The following is an 18,865-nucleotide window of genomic DNA, read 5'->3' on the forward strand; positions in this document are numbered from 1 at the left end:
TGTTCAGAAGAAAACAAAGAGCCCGTGAGCCCCGACTCCCCCCGAAGGGCACCAGTGCGGTGCATGTGGCTGGGGGGGGCAGGGCTGGGGACAGGTGAGCCCCTCCCACAGCCCCGCCCAGGGTCGCCGCAAGGATGGGACCTGGCTCCTTCCCACCTTCCGGTGCCTGCGAGAGGGAGCAGGATCAGTAAAAACATCAAACTGTTGTTTTCCAATTTTTATTTGGTGTTAACTCCACAAGAAAACAACAACAAAAAAAATCCGTTACTGTGGTGTAGGTGAAATCAACGATACGACCACGAGAACTCAGCCCAGGAGTGGAGACTGAACTTCAGTGCCACGGATATGCACCGCGCTTCATACCACAGTGCGTCTCAGCGTTTGCCAACTTTTTTTTTTAATGCTTTTTCTTTGTGATCATTCATTCACAAAACTAAAAACCACACTCTCAACTCTGGTGCCAAGAGCCTGAGCTCCAGCCACTAACCTAGGAAAACCAACAGACACACGATTCGTGGGCCCCTCTGCCCCCTCCCGGGGAGGAGCGGCGTGCGGCGTGGCGGGCATGTGCTCCTCCTGGCCAGCAGCAGCTGTCCCGGCTCACGGGCCCGGGAAGGTCGTTACCGTCAGGCCGCGGGGACCTACAGCCTCCAAGCTCTCTGCCTTTGCTGTTCAGGTGAATCTCAGTGCAGATGCAAATCCATTTTTAGGAAGCTCCAGAAGAAAGAATAAACACTTATCTGAAGTCCGTAAATAAATAACAGCAACATAAAACCTTACACATGCACACACACACACACGCACACACGCGCGCGCACACAAACCCACTTTAAAGTGTCAAAAGATGTGCTGTATAAAAATAAACCCTAACGCGGCGAGAGCAACCCGGCAGGGGCCAGGCGTCTCCCGGCGAGGACGCACAGGCCCTCACGGTCTCCACAGCTCTGCTGGGGCTTTCAGGTACTAAGGAAAAGGCAACAACCCAAATGCTCAAAGCAGGTCGCATTCCACAGCCAGTTCAGCCCCCAGCTAGGTTGCCTGCGTGCTGACTGCCTGCCAGACTGCGCTGAGGGCCCCCCACCGCTCCCGAGGCCAGACAGGCTCAGCTGACGGCAGACACTCGGTGTTTTAGAAACAAGCTCGTTAAAAAAGCAGAAACAATTCCAAATGTTTAGGTTTCGCAAACACCACCCTCCCAGCTTCAGCCTGTGGCACAGTGTCGTGAAGGCTCAGGGTGGCCACTGAGCGCGGACATGACCGTGCCAGCTGGCGTGACCCCCGGGGCCACCGAGGCAGACTGGAAACAAGTCACATGGGTGACAGCCAGCACGGCAATCACACAGTGTGTGGGCAAGGTGTTTGCCGCCCGCCCACCACACGGAGCCTGCCCAGAACATTCTCTCAAACACAAGGTGCGCTAGAGGCTGAGCTGCGTCACAGCCACAGCGCAGCGAGCTGCAGCAGCCAGACGCCTCCAGGGTGGCAGAGGGGCCTCACTGCCTGTCAGACCCTCACGTGTCAGGCGTCGGGGGGCTTCCATCCAATGTGAATGAGGAGGAAAGAAAGATTCACAGCGGAGGGGCCTTGTCAGGGACGGTGGGATTCACCTCCAAGAGCCCGGTCAGGGACGGTGGAACTCACCTCCAAGAGCCCGGCCCAGTGAGCGGTGTGAGTGGGCCTGCGGGGTGGGGTGGGGTGGGGGATGGTGGGATTCACCTCCAAGAGCCCGGCCCAGTGAGCGGTGTGAGTGGGCCTGCGGGGTGGGGTGGGGTGGGGGATGGTGGGATTCACCTCCAAGAGCCCGGCCCAGTGAGCGGTGTGAGTGGGCCTGTGGGGTGGGGTGGGGTGGGGGATGGTAGGATTCACCTCCAAGAGCCCGGCCCAGTGAGCGGTGTGAGTGGGCCTGCGGGGTGGGGTGGGGTGGGGTGGGGTGGGGGATGGTGGGATTTACCTCCAAGAGCCCGGCCCAGTGAGCAGTGTGAGTGGGCCTGCGGGGTGGGGTGGGGTGGGGGATGGTGGGATTCACCTCCAAGAGCCAGGCTCTGTGAGCGGTGTGAGTGGGCCTGCGGGGGGGTGGGGGTGGGGGGAGGGGGGTGCATCTCACTCGTGACTCCTCTACTACCCTACACCCCGAACCCTTGGCTTCTCAGTTAGCAAGGAAAGTCACAACCATAGTATCTCCCATGATGCCTGAGGGGGAACAGACTAGGACAGAACACGCGGTGCTCCCTGTCTCTAGAGCACGCCCCTGCAGCTCCTACACCAGATGCACACGAGATCTTCGCCGATGAAGCCCAGGGCCAGGCACCCCTGCTTCCCCGCTGCCGTCGGGAGGCACGGCACCAGCTGCAGACCCCAGTTCTCGGAACAGCTGGGATGTCCCAAAGCCACAGGCCCTGAGCAGAAGCGCTGCTGACACTGCAATGCTAGGAAGGTGACAGGGATGGCTGCAGTGAGGAGGCAGAAGCAGTGGTACTTCTAGGACAAGCACATGCACACCCATTCCTGATTGGACAACACAATCTAGTCTATTTCAAATAGCCAAGGATTGAACAGCTTGGGGAAAAAAATCTTCAACAGGACAGCTGTCCTCAACTCTAAGATAAGCAAGAAGAGAAAGGTAACTACTGATCGGATCAGTTAATTGAGAAGAAACCTAAGTTGTCTCAGATGAACAGGCCTCACAGAAGGGTGATCCCCCACGGTCACTGTGCGTGACGGGTGCTACTGCGCAGGTCAGAGATGAGTTCGAGAGAACAGCTCCTCCGCGCCGGGGTCTGCCCACCCGCCGCCGCCGTCCGTGCCGGAGCTGCCGCTGGAGCAGGCCTTCCCGCGGGGGCTGAGCGAGGGCGCTCCAGGGTCGCGCTCTGCTGTGCACCGCGCTTCACAGACAGAAGACACCTACGGCAAACAAAGAATTCCCACAGATCAAAACACAGACTCTCTCTTCCCAAAGGAGCAAGACCCTGAGTGGAGAGGAGAACACAGATCTGTTTCCTTGCAGAGCAAACCGGCTCCTCCCTGCCTCTCCCAAAGAGGACCACGAGGAGTCTTCCGTCCAGCAAGCCTTGGAGGGCCTGCTGCAGCGCAGGCAGCTCGCCCCAGCAGGCTCGGCCGCTGCCTCCCGGGCTCACAGGCCAGCCGAGGGGCACATCGACAGACTTCTGGCGCAGGGACACCCACAAACAGGGCTGTGGGGGCGCCCTGGGGACAGGAGGGCGCACTGGGTGCCGGGCAGATGTGCCCGAGGCCTCTCCTCCGTGCGTGCTGGGGTCCTACCACTGCCGAGTGGTTTCTAGGGATGACGCTGTCACGTGGGACTGTCCCCCTTGCACCAGAAGGTCAGCTTCCGGCCCCCAGGACACTGGATGCAGGTCGCAGTATCTAGTAAGAGCCCCACCCCATCTCCAAACGACAGCACTGTGCATGGTTGAGACCCTGAGGCAGGAGCTCAGAGAAGCCACACAAAGTGAGAGCAGACAGACAGACACACAGGCAGGGCAGAGGGCGGGAGTCGGGGCTGTCCCCCGGGCAGAGGCCGGGAGTGCGCGTTCCTGAGTGCACAGCCCAGCTCCGCCCCGCCTCAGACACGCGGTCCTGCATCTTCACGAGCCTCTGTTCTCTGCTCTTCAAAATGGGCACAGCAGCACCTTGCTCTCCCGGGGCTGTCGCCTGGAGGGGAGCTCTGCAGGGCACCCCCAGCAGAAGCACAGGGACAGTGCACCGTGGGGCTGCTGTGGGGGGATGGAGGTGGCCCGGAGGTGCAGGGGTCGGGGTGGCGGGCAGAGGGAGCCTGATGCCGGCAGGGACGAGCAGGAGGGACTCAGGCAGAGGCCAAGACTGCAGGGCAGGCGCCCCCATCAGCTCTGACATGTCCAGTCTGACAGGCCCACGGGCAGTAAGACGTCGCACCAACACGACGGGGAGCTCTGGGAGAAAATTCTTATGGCGCCTGAACCCACGCTGAGAAGCAACAGTGGGAAGGACAGGAGCCCCTCCCTGAGGGGCCAGCGCAGGCTCTGCACCTGTCAGCTTCCAGGCGTTCTCAGCCTGTCGGGCTGGAGACGCGAGGACATCCAGCGTCCAGCGCACGGCTGCCACGGGACAGGCTGTACGGAGGCTGTGGCCAGGCACAGAGCTCAGGGGAGTGACAGGGCCGGCTCCCTGCTGCACAAGGCCACCTGCAGCGCAGGAGGGGACAGGAGGCAGGCGCACGTGGTCAGGTGTGGAGGCCCGAGGGCAGAAGGCTACATCCACAGGTCCTGGGGACTCAGGGCGGCACGGGGCGGGGGCTCACGTGACTCCCAGGTTTTTACTGGAGTGACAAGGAGGGACGGTGGCCATTTTTAAGTGAACAACGAGGAGGACAGTCCACTTACCCTATTAAAATCTAACAGACGCTCTTCATTACTGGGTATTTCTTTAACATCTGGATATTCTTCTATACCATTCTCTCCCTTGGCATTTGTATAACATTCTTAATCATTTTGAATGGAGAAGGGAAAAGAGGGAGAGGGAAATTCCATTAAGACACAGTCATGAAACAGACCCCTGCTTCGCTCTGCTGAGAAGTCAGCCCAGTGAGGACGCCCGACCCCAGAAGACTCTGGGAGAGCGGAGCAGAGCCTGCAGGTAACAAGGCCAGCACGGCCTCACGTTCCTGTTACTCCAACACAAGACATTGATCCAGCAATCCTACACTCACGCCTGTCACGTGCCAGGCCCGGGGGCACGGGCTAACAGCCTGACCGGGTCCGTGCTCTCGAGGACGAACGTGGCATGGAGGGAGACAGACGTGCACAGAGGCGTGCTCATGGATTCCACACAGGGGAGTGCAACGCAGCAAACACCACGGGGAGCGTCCTCAGACCACACTCGGCTGCGCGTCTCCTGTGTCTGCGGAGCAGGAGAGGAGTGAGGCTGGCGGTCTGATGGGCAGACGGCTTCATGAATGGGAAGGAACAGACGCTGGGATCGGACGCGCCCAGGCTCAGCCACAGAGCAGCCTCAAGAAGCCCAGAGCACAGCATCGCCGGGATTCGGGCTGCACTGGTCTGGGTGGGGCCTTAGCATCAGCACTTTCTGGGCACCTTGAGGCTGCAGGGGATGCCGGCACACACCAGTGCTGAGCCTCTGGATTCAATCCAGACCAGCCTTTTACTTCCCTTGACCTTGACCCCACAAAGACGATGGTTGGGGCAGGGCAGGTGTGGGCCCGGCTCCAAGAGGCATCGATTCCCCTGCCCCCAGGACAGCCCCCCATCCCTGCTAGAGTGTGCCCCACAGGTGCCCACCACACGGGCCCATCAAGGAGCCAAGGCCAGCTCTGGTGACAGCTGCAGCCCTTTGCCTTTGCAAGCAGACCACGCCCAGGCCAGGCCTCTCATCAGGCTGCCCGGCCACACAGGGACGCTCCACAGCCTGCCTGATGGCCCCGGGCCCCTGGAGTCACAGCTTTGGTCACAAGCAGCAGCTTGAGACCAGACGGGCTTCCGGCAACCCCACGGTACGCGACCTGCTTGTGGTGTAACTGAGCAAATCATGTAACCTCTGCGTCTCAGCTCCCTCGTGTCTAAAGCGGGAGCATCACCACCTTGTCTTGCGGGTCTCCGTGTGCTTTAAAGAAACACAGAAATACTGCTGTGCACAACTCCTGGCCTGTACGTGGCCCACCCAGGACGCGGGTTCAGGACGGCCAGGACCCCACATGCTTTCTGCTTCCTTCCTGTGCTGATGCCAGGATGGACACAGGGCTCCGAGGCCTGCGTGCCCATCACCTCGGCGCCAGCGTCGGCACCAGGGCTCCAGCTGCAGTGCAGGGCACCACTGCTGGAGCGCAGAGCCTGTCTCTAAGGAAGGCCGGCTTGCCCCAGGCCCACCTACGTGGTCAGCACTGCACCGAGGCAGGCAGCGGGGAGCAGACTGCTCCCTGACCACGGCCTGCTCCCAGAGGGCGACACACACCAGCTCCAGCTGCCGCTCCCTTTCTTGCTTGCTCCAGGAAGCCTACATGTACCGGAGGTCTGCCCCTGCCACAGGGCCTTTGGAAAGGGAGACGCTGAACTGCGGCCCACGTCCTCGTGATGGGAGAGCCGGGGAGCCAGGCTGTTCCAGGCACGTGTTTAGGCCTCAGAGCCCCCGGCCCACAGCAGCCTTACCTTCAGCCTCCTCTGACCAATACAGGTAACAGAGGCACAGACAGGCTAGTTCACTGCAAGGGTCCAGGAGGTGGGCACAGACGCACTGCATCCCAAGTCGGCTCTGTCCCAAGCCCGAGTCCTCGGCTTCCACCTTTGCTGTTTCCCCGCAGGGCTCTTCCTACCGGCAGGGGTACTGTGTGTTCTGACACTGCCACGCTTCCAAGGACTGAACAGGCAGGGAGAGAGCTCTGGAGATGGCGGTCACGTGGCGTGCGAGGCCCCTGCTGGCCTCACCCCCAGCACACCCCTGGGCCATCTCCACGTTCCTGTACCTCACCTGGCAGGTGCACCTACTCCCACAGACAGCACCCGACTGGAAGACAGGGACATCCCCAGAGCCTCAAGCCACGCCCAGAACAAGGCAGGCACCTGCTTGCTGAGTGGAGGCCGTGTGAGCGCACAGCAAGGCAGCGGGCAGAGCGCCAAAGTGCGGGCCCCTGTGCCAACCAGGGAGGGCCCAGGCCCTGCTCACTGCAGATGGGGACAAGGTCAGCCTGGCTGGGGTGCCACGTCCCTGTCCTTGGTCACCTGCCACGCCCCCTGCTCAGCCACTTCTGTTCTCTCAGCCACGTTCCCCTGAGACGGCGGCCCTGTCACACATGTGACTCATTCAGAGTTCCGACCGCTGCCACTTATCCACTGAGACTGCCTCTCACCAACACACACCGCACCACACAATGTGCTGCACTCATGTGCTGGTGCCCACCAGGAACTGCTGAGCCAACCGAGAAGCCAAGCTAAGAGCTGGGGCTGGTTCCCCAGGAGCGACGGGCAACCGGACTGCAGCGCACAGCTCCGGACACTTCCCGCCTGTGCTCAGGGCGCCCGCGTCTGACTCCAGCGGACTCCGCTAGCACAGGCGCACACAGCCGCTGTCCAGGGCACCCGACACACAAGCTGAATCTGAGCCTAAGCTCGCCGGCCAGCTGCAGGATTCTGGGCAAATCACTCAGCCGAGACTCAGCTTCCTCACCGGAAGATCTGCTGAGCCGGGGCACCCCCGGCCTTCGGTGGGGCCTGTGCACAAGACAGAGCACCTGGCAAGCAGCAAGCGGCCCCCCACAGCTGCTGTAGCAGGCTTTCAATAAACGGTACCCGAGCAAAGCCGCGACAGCGAAAAGCTGCCTGTGGTTACAGCACAAGAAACACAAACGCACCCAAACAAATCTAGTCAGTCAACCTGCCCACACCCACGCCCCGCCGCCCTGGTCCACTCGGCCCAGGCCCAGGCCCAGGCCCAGGCGGCAGCCAGTGTGTGCCGGGCACTGGAGCTAGTGAGTCACTGGCTGCACATTCACCACCAACCAGCTGGGGAGACACGAAGGGCGTGTGACCGGCACACCCGTCAAGGGTGCGCAGGAGACTGAAGGTGGCAGCGGACAGAAGCCGAGGTCGGCGCCTGGAGCTGCGCCACACAGGCTGCCTCCTCCACACCCAATCTCCCACGCTAGCCGCGTCCACGAGGCGCAGACCTCTCCGCCCCTCCTCCCTGGCCACGTCCACGAGGCGCAGATGTCTCCGGCCCCTCCTCCCTGGCCACGTCCACGAGGCGCAGACACCTCCGGCCCCTTGTGGAAAGTCACTCAGCAAACATCTCTACAAACCTCCTTCACGTCGCCCCTTTATCCACCCACACGGCTACTGCCTTGGCCCAGGCCTTGTCCTGTCCCAGCCAAACCACTGCGAGAGCCTACGCAGCCCGTCGGCTGCCCTCAGTCCACGCCTCCCACCTGCACTGCAGCAGCAAGGTGCCACGCGCACCTGACCTGAACACCCACACTCTGAAATACTTCCAACAGCCTGCCCTGCCTGCGTCAGCCAAGCTCCCAACGCCCGCCAGGCTCCTCCCCAGCTGCCTCGGCACCGCCCGCCTCCACCAGACAGGGGCACTGTTCTCACCACGCCCATGCCTCGCCTCCGCGGGCTGTGGCTGTGTTGAGGAACAGGGACCAGTTCTCATCCACTGGTGGCTCCAGGAGGTGACAAAGTGCCAGTCACATAGAAACGCCTTGTACATGTTTCTTGCTGATAGTCACAGCAAAATAACACTGCTATGAATGACTTAGAACTCGGAGCGCGTGAACGGTCGCCTTACCTTCGCACTCTGACGCAGGAAAAAGAGGGGGGTACAAGGCTTTCTCCCACCAGGTCTGCTGCTCTCGACTTCCGCTCAGTCCTTGCACGTCAGCGCTCAACAGAGGGAACTGCTGGATGAAGCCAAACACAAACACAAAGTCACAAAGTCACGAACTCCAGAGACGACGGCTTTCAAGCCCCACCAACTCGGGAACATGACGGGCGGTTTTCATTGTTCTGGGTAAGAGGGATGAAACAGCCAATGCATTCACCGCAATTTACGGACGCGCTTTTTTTTTTTTAAGATGTATTTATTTATTTGAAAGTCAGGGTTACACACAGAGAGAAGGAAAGGCAGACAGACAGAGACAGAGAGAGAGGTCGTCCATCTGCTGGTTCACTCCCCAGTTGGCCTCAGTGATCGGAGCTGGGCCGATCCAAAGCCAGGAGCTAGGAACTTCTCCCAGGTCTCCCACGTGGGTGCAGGGGCCCGAGGACTTGGGCCATCTTCCACTGCTTTCCCAGGCCACAGCAGAGAGCTGGATGGGAAGTGCAGCAGCCAGGACTCGAACTGGTGTCCATACGGGATGCTGGCTCTGCAGGCGCCGGCCCCTGGACATTCTTTTCAAAAGGCACTTATACTGGAAGTCGAACAAAAACCTTAACAAAAGCCCTACAATGCAAAAACACAACATAATAGGAAATATTCCTAAGTATGGCAAAATCTAGATTTCAGAAGCGCAGAGAGGGAACAGCCTTGACCCACTACCAGCATGTGGTGCTCCAGGGAGAACAGGGAGCCTCTTCTCCCTCACGGTCAGCAGAAGGGGGTCAAGAAATGGAACAGGTGCTGTGGTGTAGCGGGGAAAGCCGCCGCCTGCAGTGCCAGCATCCCACATGGGTGCCGGCTCGAGTCCCGGCTGCTCCACTTCCCATCCAGCTCTCTGCTATGGTCTGGGAAAGCAGTGGAAGATGGCCTGGGTCCTTGGGCCCTGAACCGGAAGAAGCTCCTGGCTTCAAATCAGTGCAGCTCTGGCCTTTGCAGTCATCTGGGGAGTGAACCAGCAGATGGGAGACCTCTCTCTCTGCCTCTGCCTCTGCCTCTCTGTAACTCTAACTTCCAAATAAATAAATAAATATAAAAAAAAAAAAAGAAATGGAACAGAAACACATTTAGAAACAATTAAAAATTATTTACTTGACGGGCTGGCACTATGGCCCAGCAGGTTATGCTGTCACCTGCAGTGCCGGCATCCCATATGGGCGCCAGTTCGAATCCCAGCTGCTCCACTTCCAATCCAGCTCTCTGCTAAAGGCCTGGGAAAGCAATGGACAATGACCCAAGTGCTTGGGTCCCTGCACCCACATGGAAGACCCACATGAAGCTCAGCTTTGGCTTGGCCCAGCCCTGGCCTTTGGGGAAAGAACCAGCAGACGGAAGACATCTCTCTCTGCCTCTTCCTCTCTGTAATTCTGCCTTTCAAATAAATAACTTTTTTTTTTTAAATAAGAGAGAATCACCTTATATAAACTTTCAATTAAATGTTAAAACATGCTGAAAAATAAAAAATTAGGGGCTGGCGCTGTGCCGTAGCAGGTAAGGCCGCTGCTTGCAGTGCTGGCATCCCATCTGGGCACCGGTTTGAGTCCCAGCTGCTCCACTTCCAATCCAGCTCTCTGCTGTGGCCTGGGAGGGCAGTGGAGGATGGCCCAAGTCCTTGGGCCCTGCACCCGCGTGGGAGACCAGGAAGAAGCTCCTGGCTTTGCACCGGTGCAGCTCCAGCCGTTGCGGCCAATTGGGGAGTGAACTGGTAGATAGAGGACCCCTCCCTCTCCCTCTCCCTGACTCTCCTTCTCTGTGTAACTGCGATTTTTCAAGTGAATAAATAAATCTTCAAATAAAAAATTATTTGACGGGGCCAGCTCCGTGGTGCAGTAGGTTAATCCTCTGCCTGTGGCACTGGCATCCCATATGGGCGCCGGTCCTAGTCCTGGCTGCCCCTCTTCCAATCCAGCTCTCTGCTCTGGCCTGGGCAAGCAGTGGAAGATGGCCCAAGTGCTTGGGCCCTGCACCCACAAGGGAGACGGGGAAGAAGCTCCTGGCTTCAGAGCGGCGCAGCTCCGGTCGTTGCAGCCATCTGGGGAGTGAACCAGTGGAAGGAAGACTTTCTGTCTCTCCCTCTCACTGTCTGTAACTCTACCTCGCAAATAAATAAATAAGATCTTTTAAAAAAATTATGAGAGGAAAATGAGACAGCAAGCAAGTGTGTGCCCCCTTCTGCTGGTTCATTCTCCAAATACCCACAATGGCCAGGGCTGGACTAGCGCAAAGTCCAGAGCTGGAACTCAACCCAGGCCTCCTACGTGGGCGGTACTGCCTTGAGCCACTAGCCATTAGCATCTCCTCACAGGGTCTGCATTAGAACGAGGAGCAGCGGCTGGGAACTGAACCCGGTACTCCGCTGCAGGACCACCGGCTAAACATCAGTCTTTAAAGCGAATCCTTACAGGCAGGATCACTCAAATGTCCTCACAACAAAGTTATCTGGTGAGGACCAGAATGATGCTAAGACAAAAACTAAATTACAAACTCAAAACAGGAAAGAGTCACCCCAATGAGACGAGGGAGTGACTCCTGGGAGGAGGAGGGTGTCCAGGGCCTTGGCAGAAGGCGCACAGGCCCACAACAGGGAACAGAGGCCAAAGCCAGGCACCCTCACAGGGGAACTCCAAGTCCTGGCTGGTGGCAGCCAGACTGGGAAGACGGCGACAGGGAGCAGCTGTGGCCAAGGACAGTCTTCGTGAATAGTCACCAGGTTTGTGTCCAGCTCTGGCTTCCACAAGACCCTGGGGTGGTCAGCGTAGCCCTTGCCATCCAGCTTCCTCCCTGGGCCCGGGCCAGGCCTGCCTGCATCTATGCCCCTCCTGGACCCCACGCCGTGACCTACACTGACTCAAGAGATGCTCCGTTGGATGCTCAGGTTTAAGAGCTGAACCGCCTTAGAAACCAGAGACCATCAGCTGTCGCTGGACTTCGTTGTGTGTCTCCCCGTGAACTGCTTCACGGTCTGGAACCACGCGATTCGGTCACCTGCGCTCTCCACCAGTAACTAAACCACTTTGGCTTCCACAAGGTACCTTTTCAGAAACAGCCCTAAATGGAAGGACTGCACTCGCCACCCAGACTGGTTGGTCAGCTCTATTTTCTCCTGTGACCTATCTCAACGCTAAAAACTGGTGCTGCTGTCAGAAAAACATGCCAAAGCCAGCGGAAGCGATGAGGCTAGGCTGAACGCAGGTCTGCAGTTACCCCGGCGGCGGCAGCGGCACCTGGTGCGCAGCTCCCAGCACCCCGACACCTTTCTGGAAAGGCCTTACCTGTTCTGTGAGTTACCCAGCACGATCAGAGAGCAAGGAAGGCGGCCCTGGCCACAGCTCTCTCTACCACCCACCTGCACTCCCAGGCAGAGACGGGCCGGGCCGGGCCCCGACACAATCCTACCGTTTGCCTGGGCAGGTTGTGGACGATCCGTTTTATTCGTGAGTTTAATTACACGGCTTGTCTTAATCTTCTCTTGGCTGTGGGGAAAGGGGTGAGGAAGGGACTGGACCGGGGGCGGGCCGAGGGGCCCAGGCCCAGAGGAGGGCAGGGGGCGGGCCGAGGGGCCCAGGCCCAGAGGAGGGCAGCCGCCTGCTGGGACAGCACCTACCTGTGGCACTCCCAGGCACGAGGCCTGGCAGAAAGCAGCCCTCGGTGTCCGCTGACCTGAGAGCCTCCCCCGGGCCTGAAGCTCCGCTCGCCTGCTCCCTGGCCTGCGTCCTAACCCTGGAGCCTGGTGGGTTTCTGTCTCCCCATCTGGGCGTCGATTCTGTCAGCAGGCACTCATCTGTCCTGTTTTATACTCGTGACTCCCACTGCACCGATTACAACTCAGAGGGTGCACAGAAAAGATGGCCGCGCTGCGCCCACCTGGTCTCTGCAGAACGTGGACTTCAACTTCCGGCTGAGCCAGGACTGAAAGAACGCGGAAACCAGAGGAAGTAAAGAACATGTGGCCAAGGACAGGTCGCCTCTGCCGCCTCGGTGCTCTGGCTTCTCCGGGGGCTCACTGCGCACAGACACTCTCCCGGCCCTCCCCTCCCCTCCCCAACGGCAGCATCTGCATCCCGACAGCCCCCAGGCTGGTGGTCACGCAGGGATCTCTACTTAGGAGACCTCAGCGCCTGGAGCAGCCTCCTGAGAGGGTGGGCGAACACCAGACGGTCTCAAAGACCAGGCCAGAAACAGGGCTGGGCGGAAGACGGGTGGGCTGAGAAAAGCAGCCGTGCAGCTCTGCCCCACCCCCAGCCGTCGGGGGGGGGGGCTGCTGGGTTCTGTGTTACTCTGGGAACAGTGCCCCGGCCACAGCCAGCACTCAGCATCTGAGTCACAGAAAGGAAAGAAAGGTCACAGGCTTTTTTCTCGGGAAAAGAAGAGGGATGAGACGTCGATGGAGACAGAGCACCAGTGGGAAAGCTCACCCGTGCCACAGGAATGCAGTGGGGAGGGCAGCTTGGGCTCTGCCCCTCCCTGCAACTCGGGGCAGGTGGGCCACCCCTAAACAGAAGTAGGGAAAAGCAATCTGCGCAAGGTCCACGTCCTCTCTGGACAGGGAGAGCCGTCCGCACCTTCTGTGCTGCGGAGTGCCGGGCACTGCGCTGACAACCACATAAGAACGCTGTGGCCACAGACCTGCACCTGCGCAGGCAGGCTCTGAGTCACCTGACTGCTCCCCGCCTTCCGCACTGCGCACGCAGCCTCGTACCCTGCTCACGCGCTCCTGCTGCCCAGACCGCCTCTCCCCACCAGCCCGGACGCTCAGGCACGCGCAGAACGTCTTCCTCAGCTCACGGCTGGTGCTGTCTGCCGGAGGGCTCCGCAGGCACCCAGTGCGCACTCCACCACTCCCCCTACCATGTGACTCAAACTACGCTGGCCCAAAGTCCCTGACAGATAAGAACTGTCTGGATAAATGACAGTACATCCATATGATGAACAGTACACAGAAAATTTAAAAGGCGGGGTGATTACCAGAAAGTGCCATTTCAATGGGAAGCCCTCTATGCACACATGTTTTCTGCTTATATACACCGCAATGTCACGACATCCTTGGAGGAGACCCAGGTGCTGCTGGGAAGGGGACTACTCACTATGAATACACCCTCTTGTCCCCTGAGTGGGAGCCGGATGAATCCGTCACCTGCTCCATGAGAGTCGGTGATCTCTTTACAAACTGCAAACTGGCCCTCCTCACCAGCCGCAGTCTTCAGGGCAAGGACAAAGTCTTACTTGTCCAGGGCATCGACCTTGGCAGCAGGCACGTGGCTGGCATTCAAGAACGTCTGAGCTGAACCGCACTTCTGACACGAGCGCATCCCGCCCACGCCCCTGGACACCACGCCCCGGGCCGTCCTAGCTGACTTCCTGCTGGGAACCCCGGGCTACTGCGGCCTCTACGTGGGGCTCCCAGATCCCCTTGCACAGTCTGACTTCACCTGGGGGTAAGGGAGAACATCCTGTCAGGAGTCCCCCAGACTTGCCGGCTGACATCACAGACAGGACAGAGACACCAGTTCTCCCCCCAGGCCTGCCACTCTCAGGCTCTGTACCCGACGACATCTATGATGTGAGCGCCAACCTGGCTCTAACCGGAGAGGTCAGGGCCAACAGAACCAGCAGCGCCTCGACTCCCAGACAAACCCACAGCGTCCTCTTTTAAGTTCTGGGCAGTGAAGACCTTTCGAGAAAACCCAGAGTTCGGTTCACACACGACCCATCACACGCTAGCACGCGAAGGAACACGGCAGCGGCATGACGCAGCATCCTGCTTCTTTCTAATCCAGAGCCAGCGCGTCCTGACGCCCTCACGTCCTGCACACCAAGTACGTACGGTGTAAGGGGGGAAGACGGGCAGGCGACAGGCAGAGTGAAGGCCGACACCAGCACCGTTTCTGCTCCCCTCCACGTCAGCACTCCGGGGGATGAACGGCCTCCTCCATGGAATCCTAAGCCAGCCAGCAAGGGCAGCGGTTCTCCAGTGACACGGGGGGCTTCCTACGAGGTCCTCGGACTAACAAACGAGCAAGGCAGGGCCCCCCGCGTTAGGAGCTCACGTCACCTAGTGTGAGGCAGAGAGCACGCACACAGGCAACTCACGAGACATGGAAACTGCAGCCCGAGAGGCATAAAGCACAGAGGACTAAGGAGGGGAAGGGGCTGTGACACAGGCTGGGGCGGGCCAGAGGAGCCAGAGAAGGCATGGTGGCAGGGGTGGGGTTCAGGCGTGCGGGACAGACGGAGGAAGCGCGCCACTCCGGCTTCGCCACAGGTGGCCTGCCTTCTACCTGCCACCAATCCGCTGGTGAACCAGGCACTGCTACCGTCATTAGCAGTGAGCACTGGGTAGACCAGTAAGCTTTCTATGTTAAACAGACTGTGGCCACGTTATTTCTCGTACAACCAATCTAACCTCAAACCACTTCTTTAGAAAGGTCAAGGAGCACAATGATTCCACTAACAAAACTATGAATACCCATCTCCTCCCCCGACCTAACACACGATTGCAACGTGTCCTTTGTATGAGCGTGTGTATCAGCACAGATTTTGTAGAAGCTGTTTCCTTGTATCTGGGGGTCGACTTACACGTGTCATTATGTACTGAGAATCTCTAGGTAAAACACACTTTCTCGTGAAGCGACCAGTGTCTGGGAGGCAGTGAGACAGGCTCTGCGCTGGCAGCCACTCCCTGACCTGTCACTGTGAAAGTCAGGATGCTTATACGTAACGTCAGGCTTTTTACTTTAAGCACAGACCGTGTACGTTAAGACAACATGTAAGAACTTCAGTCCTGTGATTTCAAAATGCCTTTCTCTACAGAAAGTCTCCTGCAGGCTCAATTCATACAACATGAACTGAGTCCTGGAACTGCGAGTCTGAGCTCCAGACACCCGCCTGCGCACAGCCTCGCCCCAGGCACGGACGCAGCAGCACACGTACCTCCTCCGGCCGCGCTGAAGGGGCTGCGTTCTCTCCGTACGCAGGGAGCTGACAGCCCGCGCTGCAGCCGCAGAAGTCGCTAACTTCTTCCGCGCACTGTGCCATGATCTTACAATTTGCTTCCGAGCTTCCCAAATCTGCTTCCAGAGACTCGCTCATGCTGCACTCCAAACACGGACTCCGCTTCCCCGCAGGCAGAGCGCCAGCCGGCTCCTCCTGGGAATCCAGCGACGTCTGAGCGCTCTTCTCCATCCCCGACTTCTTCAACCTGGGCAGGAACCTTCCAGACTCAAGCTCCGACTTGCCGTAGTAGTGGCCTTCTTTCTCCGCGTCTTCCTCCAGAGGCTTGAGGTCTGCCTGCGGGTCTTCAAACACATCGGCCTGAGAAGGAACGGGCGCACTGGCTTCCTCTCTCTCAGATTCCAGCTCTGACTCGCTTCCCCCTGCGGGGGACAGCTCGGACGCAGAGATGGGGCGGAAGTGAGTCCTAGGGGAGATGCGGACGGCCCGGTACTGCGTTCTGTCCACACCACAGATCCGGGGGTGAAAGACTTCGCTGTCCGAATCGGAGCAGAGAATCGATTTCGGTTTAAAACTGGGACTGAAAGATGCAATCCCTTCAGGTTCCAATGAACATTCTACGTGAAGAACTTGTGAAAATGGATTGCTTAAGTCGAAGGAAGAAAACGAGTACTCGAGTCCGGGGTCTTCACCTTGAAAGTCACTGCAGGCTCCCAGGAGGTCTTCCCGGAAGATGAGAGAAAACCCCTTGTGCAGCCCACCTTCTCCACTCTCGGGCGGCTCGCTCTGCTCAAACGACACCGCGGGTTTCCACAGCTGCCTGTGGCCAGGAGCAAAGCTGCTTCCGGGGGTCATAAAGACATCCGTGCCAGCGATCGTCACGACATCAGAAGCCGCACACTGCAACAAGCTTCCCTTGGTGTGACTGGGCGGGACCACGGCCCACTCCCCATCGCTGCTGAAGGTTTTGAGCTCTCCGTAAACTCCTCCTAGAATGAACGCACTCTCTTTGTCGTGAGCAACGCCCCAGGGTTTGGAGGGCGTTGTGTAGTCCCCCCCGCCCACCTTGGACAGCTCCCTGGGAACGAACGCTCTCTTCTCGGGGCTCCCTTTCTGCCCCTCCCACAGGTGGTACTCCGACCTCTGCACAGCCCTGTGGGGCCCCTCCAGCGTCTCCAGCTCGGCTTCAGCGCCCAGACAGCAGCAGTAGTCACTGACATCGGTTGCAAACAGCTCCTCGTCAACTCTTTCTGCTTCCACTGCAGCCACAGAGTTTCTATCTGCCATCTTTGTCCAAATGTCTTTAATAACCCCTGAGCTGTAGCCATCTCCGTGTGGGCTGCTTTCACCACACACTTGCGTGGTTTCAAAGTTTTTGTTTTCTGTTTTTTGTTCTAGCTGAATACCACAGACAGATTCTAGTTTAGATTTTGTTTTGAAAACTAATGTAGGAATTTCTCCTAAAGTTCTGTTTTGCTGGCAAGTGTCATCTTGCAAAAAATCTAGAAGCTCTTCATCTACATAATTTGCTGAGACTCTAGGAACTACATAATTAATATCTTCTGCATTAAACTGTGTAGATTCTTCAAACTGAATGTTTAACGTCTCATTGTCTGAACGTGTTTCTTCCGAATGGGACCATGGACTACAAGTTCTTGTTGAGAGATTAGAACAGTGTTCGTTTTCTTCAAAGGCACTATTTTTGGTCCATATTAGCAGTCTAGACTGCGTCTTTCCAAGCATATTAGCACTAGAATCTGTATTTTCATTTCCCAAGTTGAGTGTTTCAAAAGAAAATGGTAAAACAGAATTACTGCATTGCACTTCAAACACTGAAAAACAAGAGTTTATGCCACCAGATCCTTCATTAATATCTGAAAAGAGCTCTTGATTGCCGGCAAGCAAGTGTGAATTGAGCATTGTGCCGTCTAAGAGCGGAGAGAGTCGAATTGGAGAATCTCCCCCAAAACTCTCTCCGTCGGCATCGCCAGAGCTGGATGAGCAGCACTCCCAAAACTGAGCCAGATTGCCGAGGTCTTGCAGGAGTAAGCCCTCGGCGCCCACGGAGCTGGTCGAGTCTGTCCATATTGCACGTTCCCCTTGCAACTCCATACCATCTAACACTATGCAACATTCTGCCTCAAAATCTGCATTCTCTTTGCTTTTCTGTCGAATCATATTCAAAATCCGACTTTCTCCTTGCATTGTTTCTGAGGCACCAGGATCCAACATGGATTGATCAATATCCACTTCATAGAAGTGCGTTAATTCTGACAGATGAATATCACCCAGGTACTGGTTGTCCTCTGGCAGAGAACATAATGAGGTCCCAGCGAGGTCAATGTCCTCATTTATAACCGCAGGCATTTCTACAAAATGACCATCAATGAAAGTACCTGCTGCGAGGTATGTTTTATGAATATTATTGTTGCTGATACAGAGACCGTGCACGGACTCAGACAGCTCTTCCACCGCCTCCGCCGTCAGCTCGCTCACCTCCTGCCTGGCTCGGTACGTGGTCTCCAGTTTACTCTTCCTGCTCAGAGGAACGAAATACTCGGCGATGGGCTCGGTGTACCACAGCGGCTCCTCCTTGTACTCCCGGTCGCTCCTGCTCTCCGTGTGCAGGTCCCGGCCTTCAGTGCCCGCAGCCTCTCTCCTCCCCACCTCCTTCAGGGGCCTCCTGCCGCGCTTGCAGAGCTGTCGGAGGGACCCGCTGCTGCTGCTGCCGCTGCTCCCGGCGTGCACGCCCCTGCCGGCCTTCTCGCCGTGCTTCAGCGACAGCCTGCTGTGCGCGTCCCGACCTTTTCTGCTCCGAGCGTCTCGGGCCTTGTGTCTTACTTTAACAAACTTCATGGGTGCCCTCAGCTCCCCCTGGTTGCCGCTTGAACTCGAGCCTGCCTCACTGGAGCCGGAAGACCAGGAGCGAGGTCGAGGCCTCCCTTCGGGTCTGTGCCGGCCCTGCTTCCTGTACACGGCGGGCTTCTCCTCGGCGGCGCCGTGACCGAGTCTGCTCCCCTTCTCCGGGTGGCTCCGGCTCTGCGCTGGCTCGTGCACGGCGGGGGGCGCTGCCCCGCTTCTTTCCTTGATGGCTTCGCTTTCACTGTTGCAGTCCTTGGGGGAGGATGGACCTGTGCTGGCTGGTGGGGCTGTGGACGACGACGAGGAGCTGGAGTAAGGACAGACCTTGGCCTTGTTCCACACAGTCATGATTTCCTGCAGGCACACTGGTTTCTCCGAAAGCGGCGGGAAGGCTTCGTAGTACCTAAGAAACAAGACAGAATCCAGACACCGTCACTCAGCGTCCTGCACGGGGCAGACAGACACCGTCACTCAGCGTCCTGCACGGGACAGACAGACACCGTCACCCAGCGTCCTGCACGGAGCAGACAGACACCGTCACTCAGCGTCCTGCACGGAGCAGACAGACACCGTCACTCAGCGTCCTGCACGGAGCAGACAGCATCGTCACCCAGCGTCCTGCATGCGGCAGACACACACCGTCACTCAGCATCCTGCACGGGGCAGACAC

General features: G+C 58.3%; 1 protein-coding gene across 19 annotated transcripts in view; it reads right to left on the reverse strand.

Annotated features, from left to right (window-relative positions):
• Window positions 1-204: 204 nt before the first annotated feature.
• The window catches only part of KIAA0232 (KIAA0232 ortholog), an 86,985-nt gene continuing 68,324 nt past the window's right edge, over window positions 205-18,865 (reverse strand). For 11 of the 19 annotated variants that reach the window (XM_089326898.1, XM_089326897.1, XM_089326899.1 and 8 more), the window contains 4 exons: window positions 15,313-18,598; window positions 8,296-8,407; window positions 4,380-4,477; window positions 2,506-2,901 (listed from right to left, as the gene is read on the reverse strand). In XM_089326898.1, coding sequence (XP_089183024.1) covers window positions 2,737-2,901; window positions 4,380-4,477; window positions 8,296-8,407; window positions 15,313-18,598 — 3,661 coding nt within the window. In that variant the 3' untranslated portion in view covers window positions 2,506-2,736. Of the gene's footprint in view, window positions 2,902-4,379; window positions 4,478-6,158; window positions 6,367-8,295; window positions 8,408-15,312; window positions 18,599-18,865 lie in introns of those variants that run through there. The other 8 variants (XM_089326904.1, XM_089326912.1, XM_089326903.1 and 5 more) reach the window with 6 other exon arrangements.

Source organism: Oryctolagus cuniculus, chromosome 2 (genome assembly GCF_051225735.1).
Source record: "Oryctolagus cuniculus isolate XC-2025 breed Fujian yellow rabbit chromosome 2, ASM5122573v1, whole genome shotgun sequence".
Classification (NCBI taxonomy): domain Eukaryota; kingdom Metazoa; phylum Chordata; class Mammalia; order Lagomorpha; family Leporidae; genus Oryctolagus; species Oryctolagus cuniculus.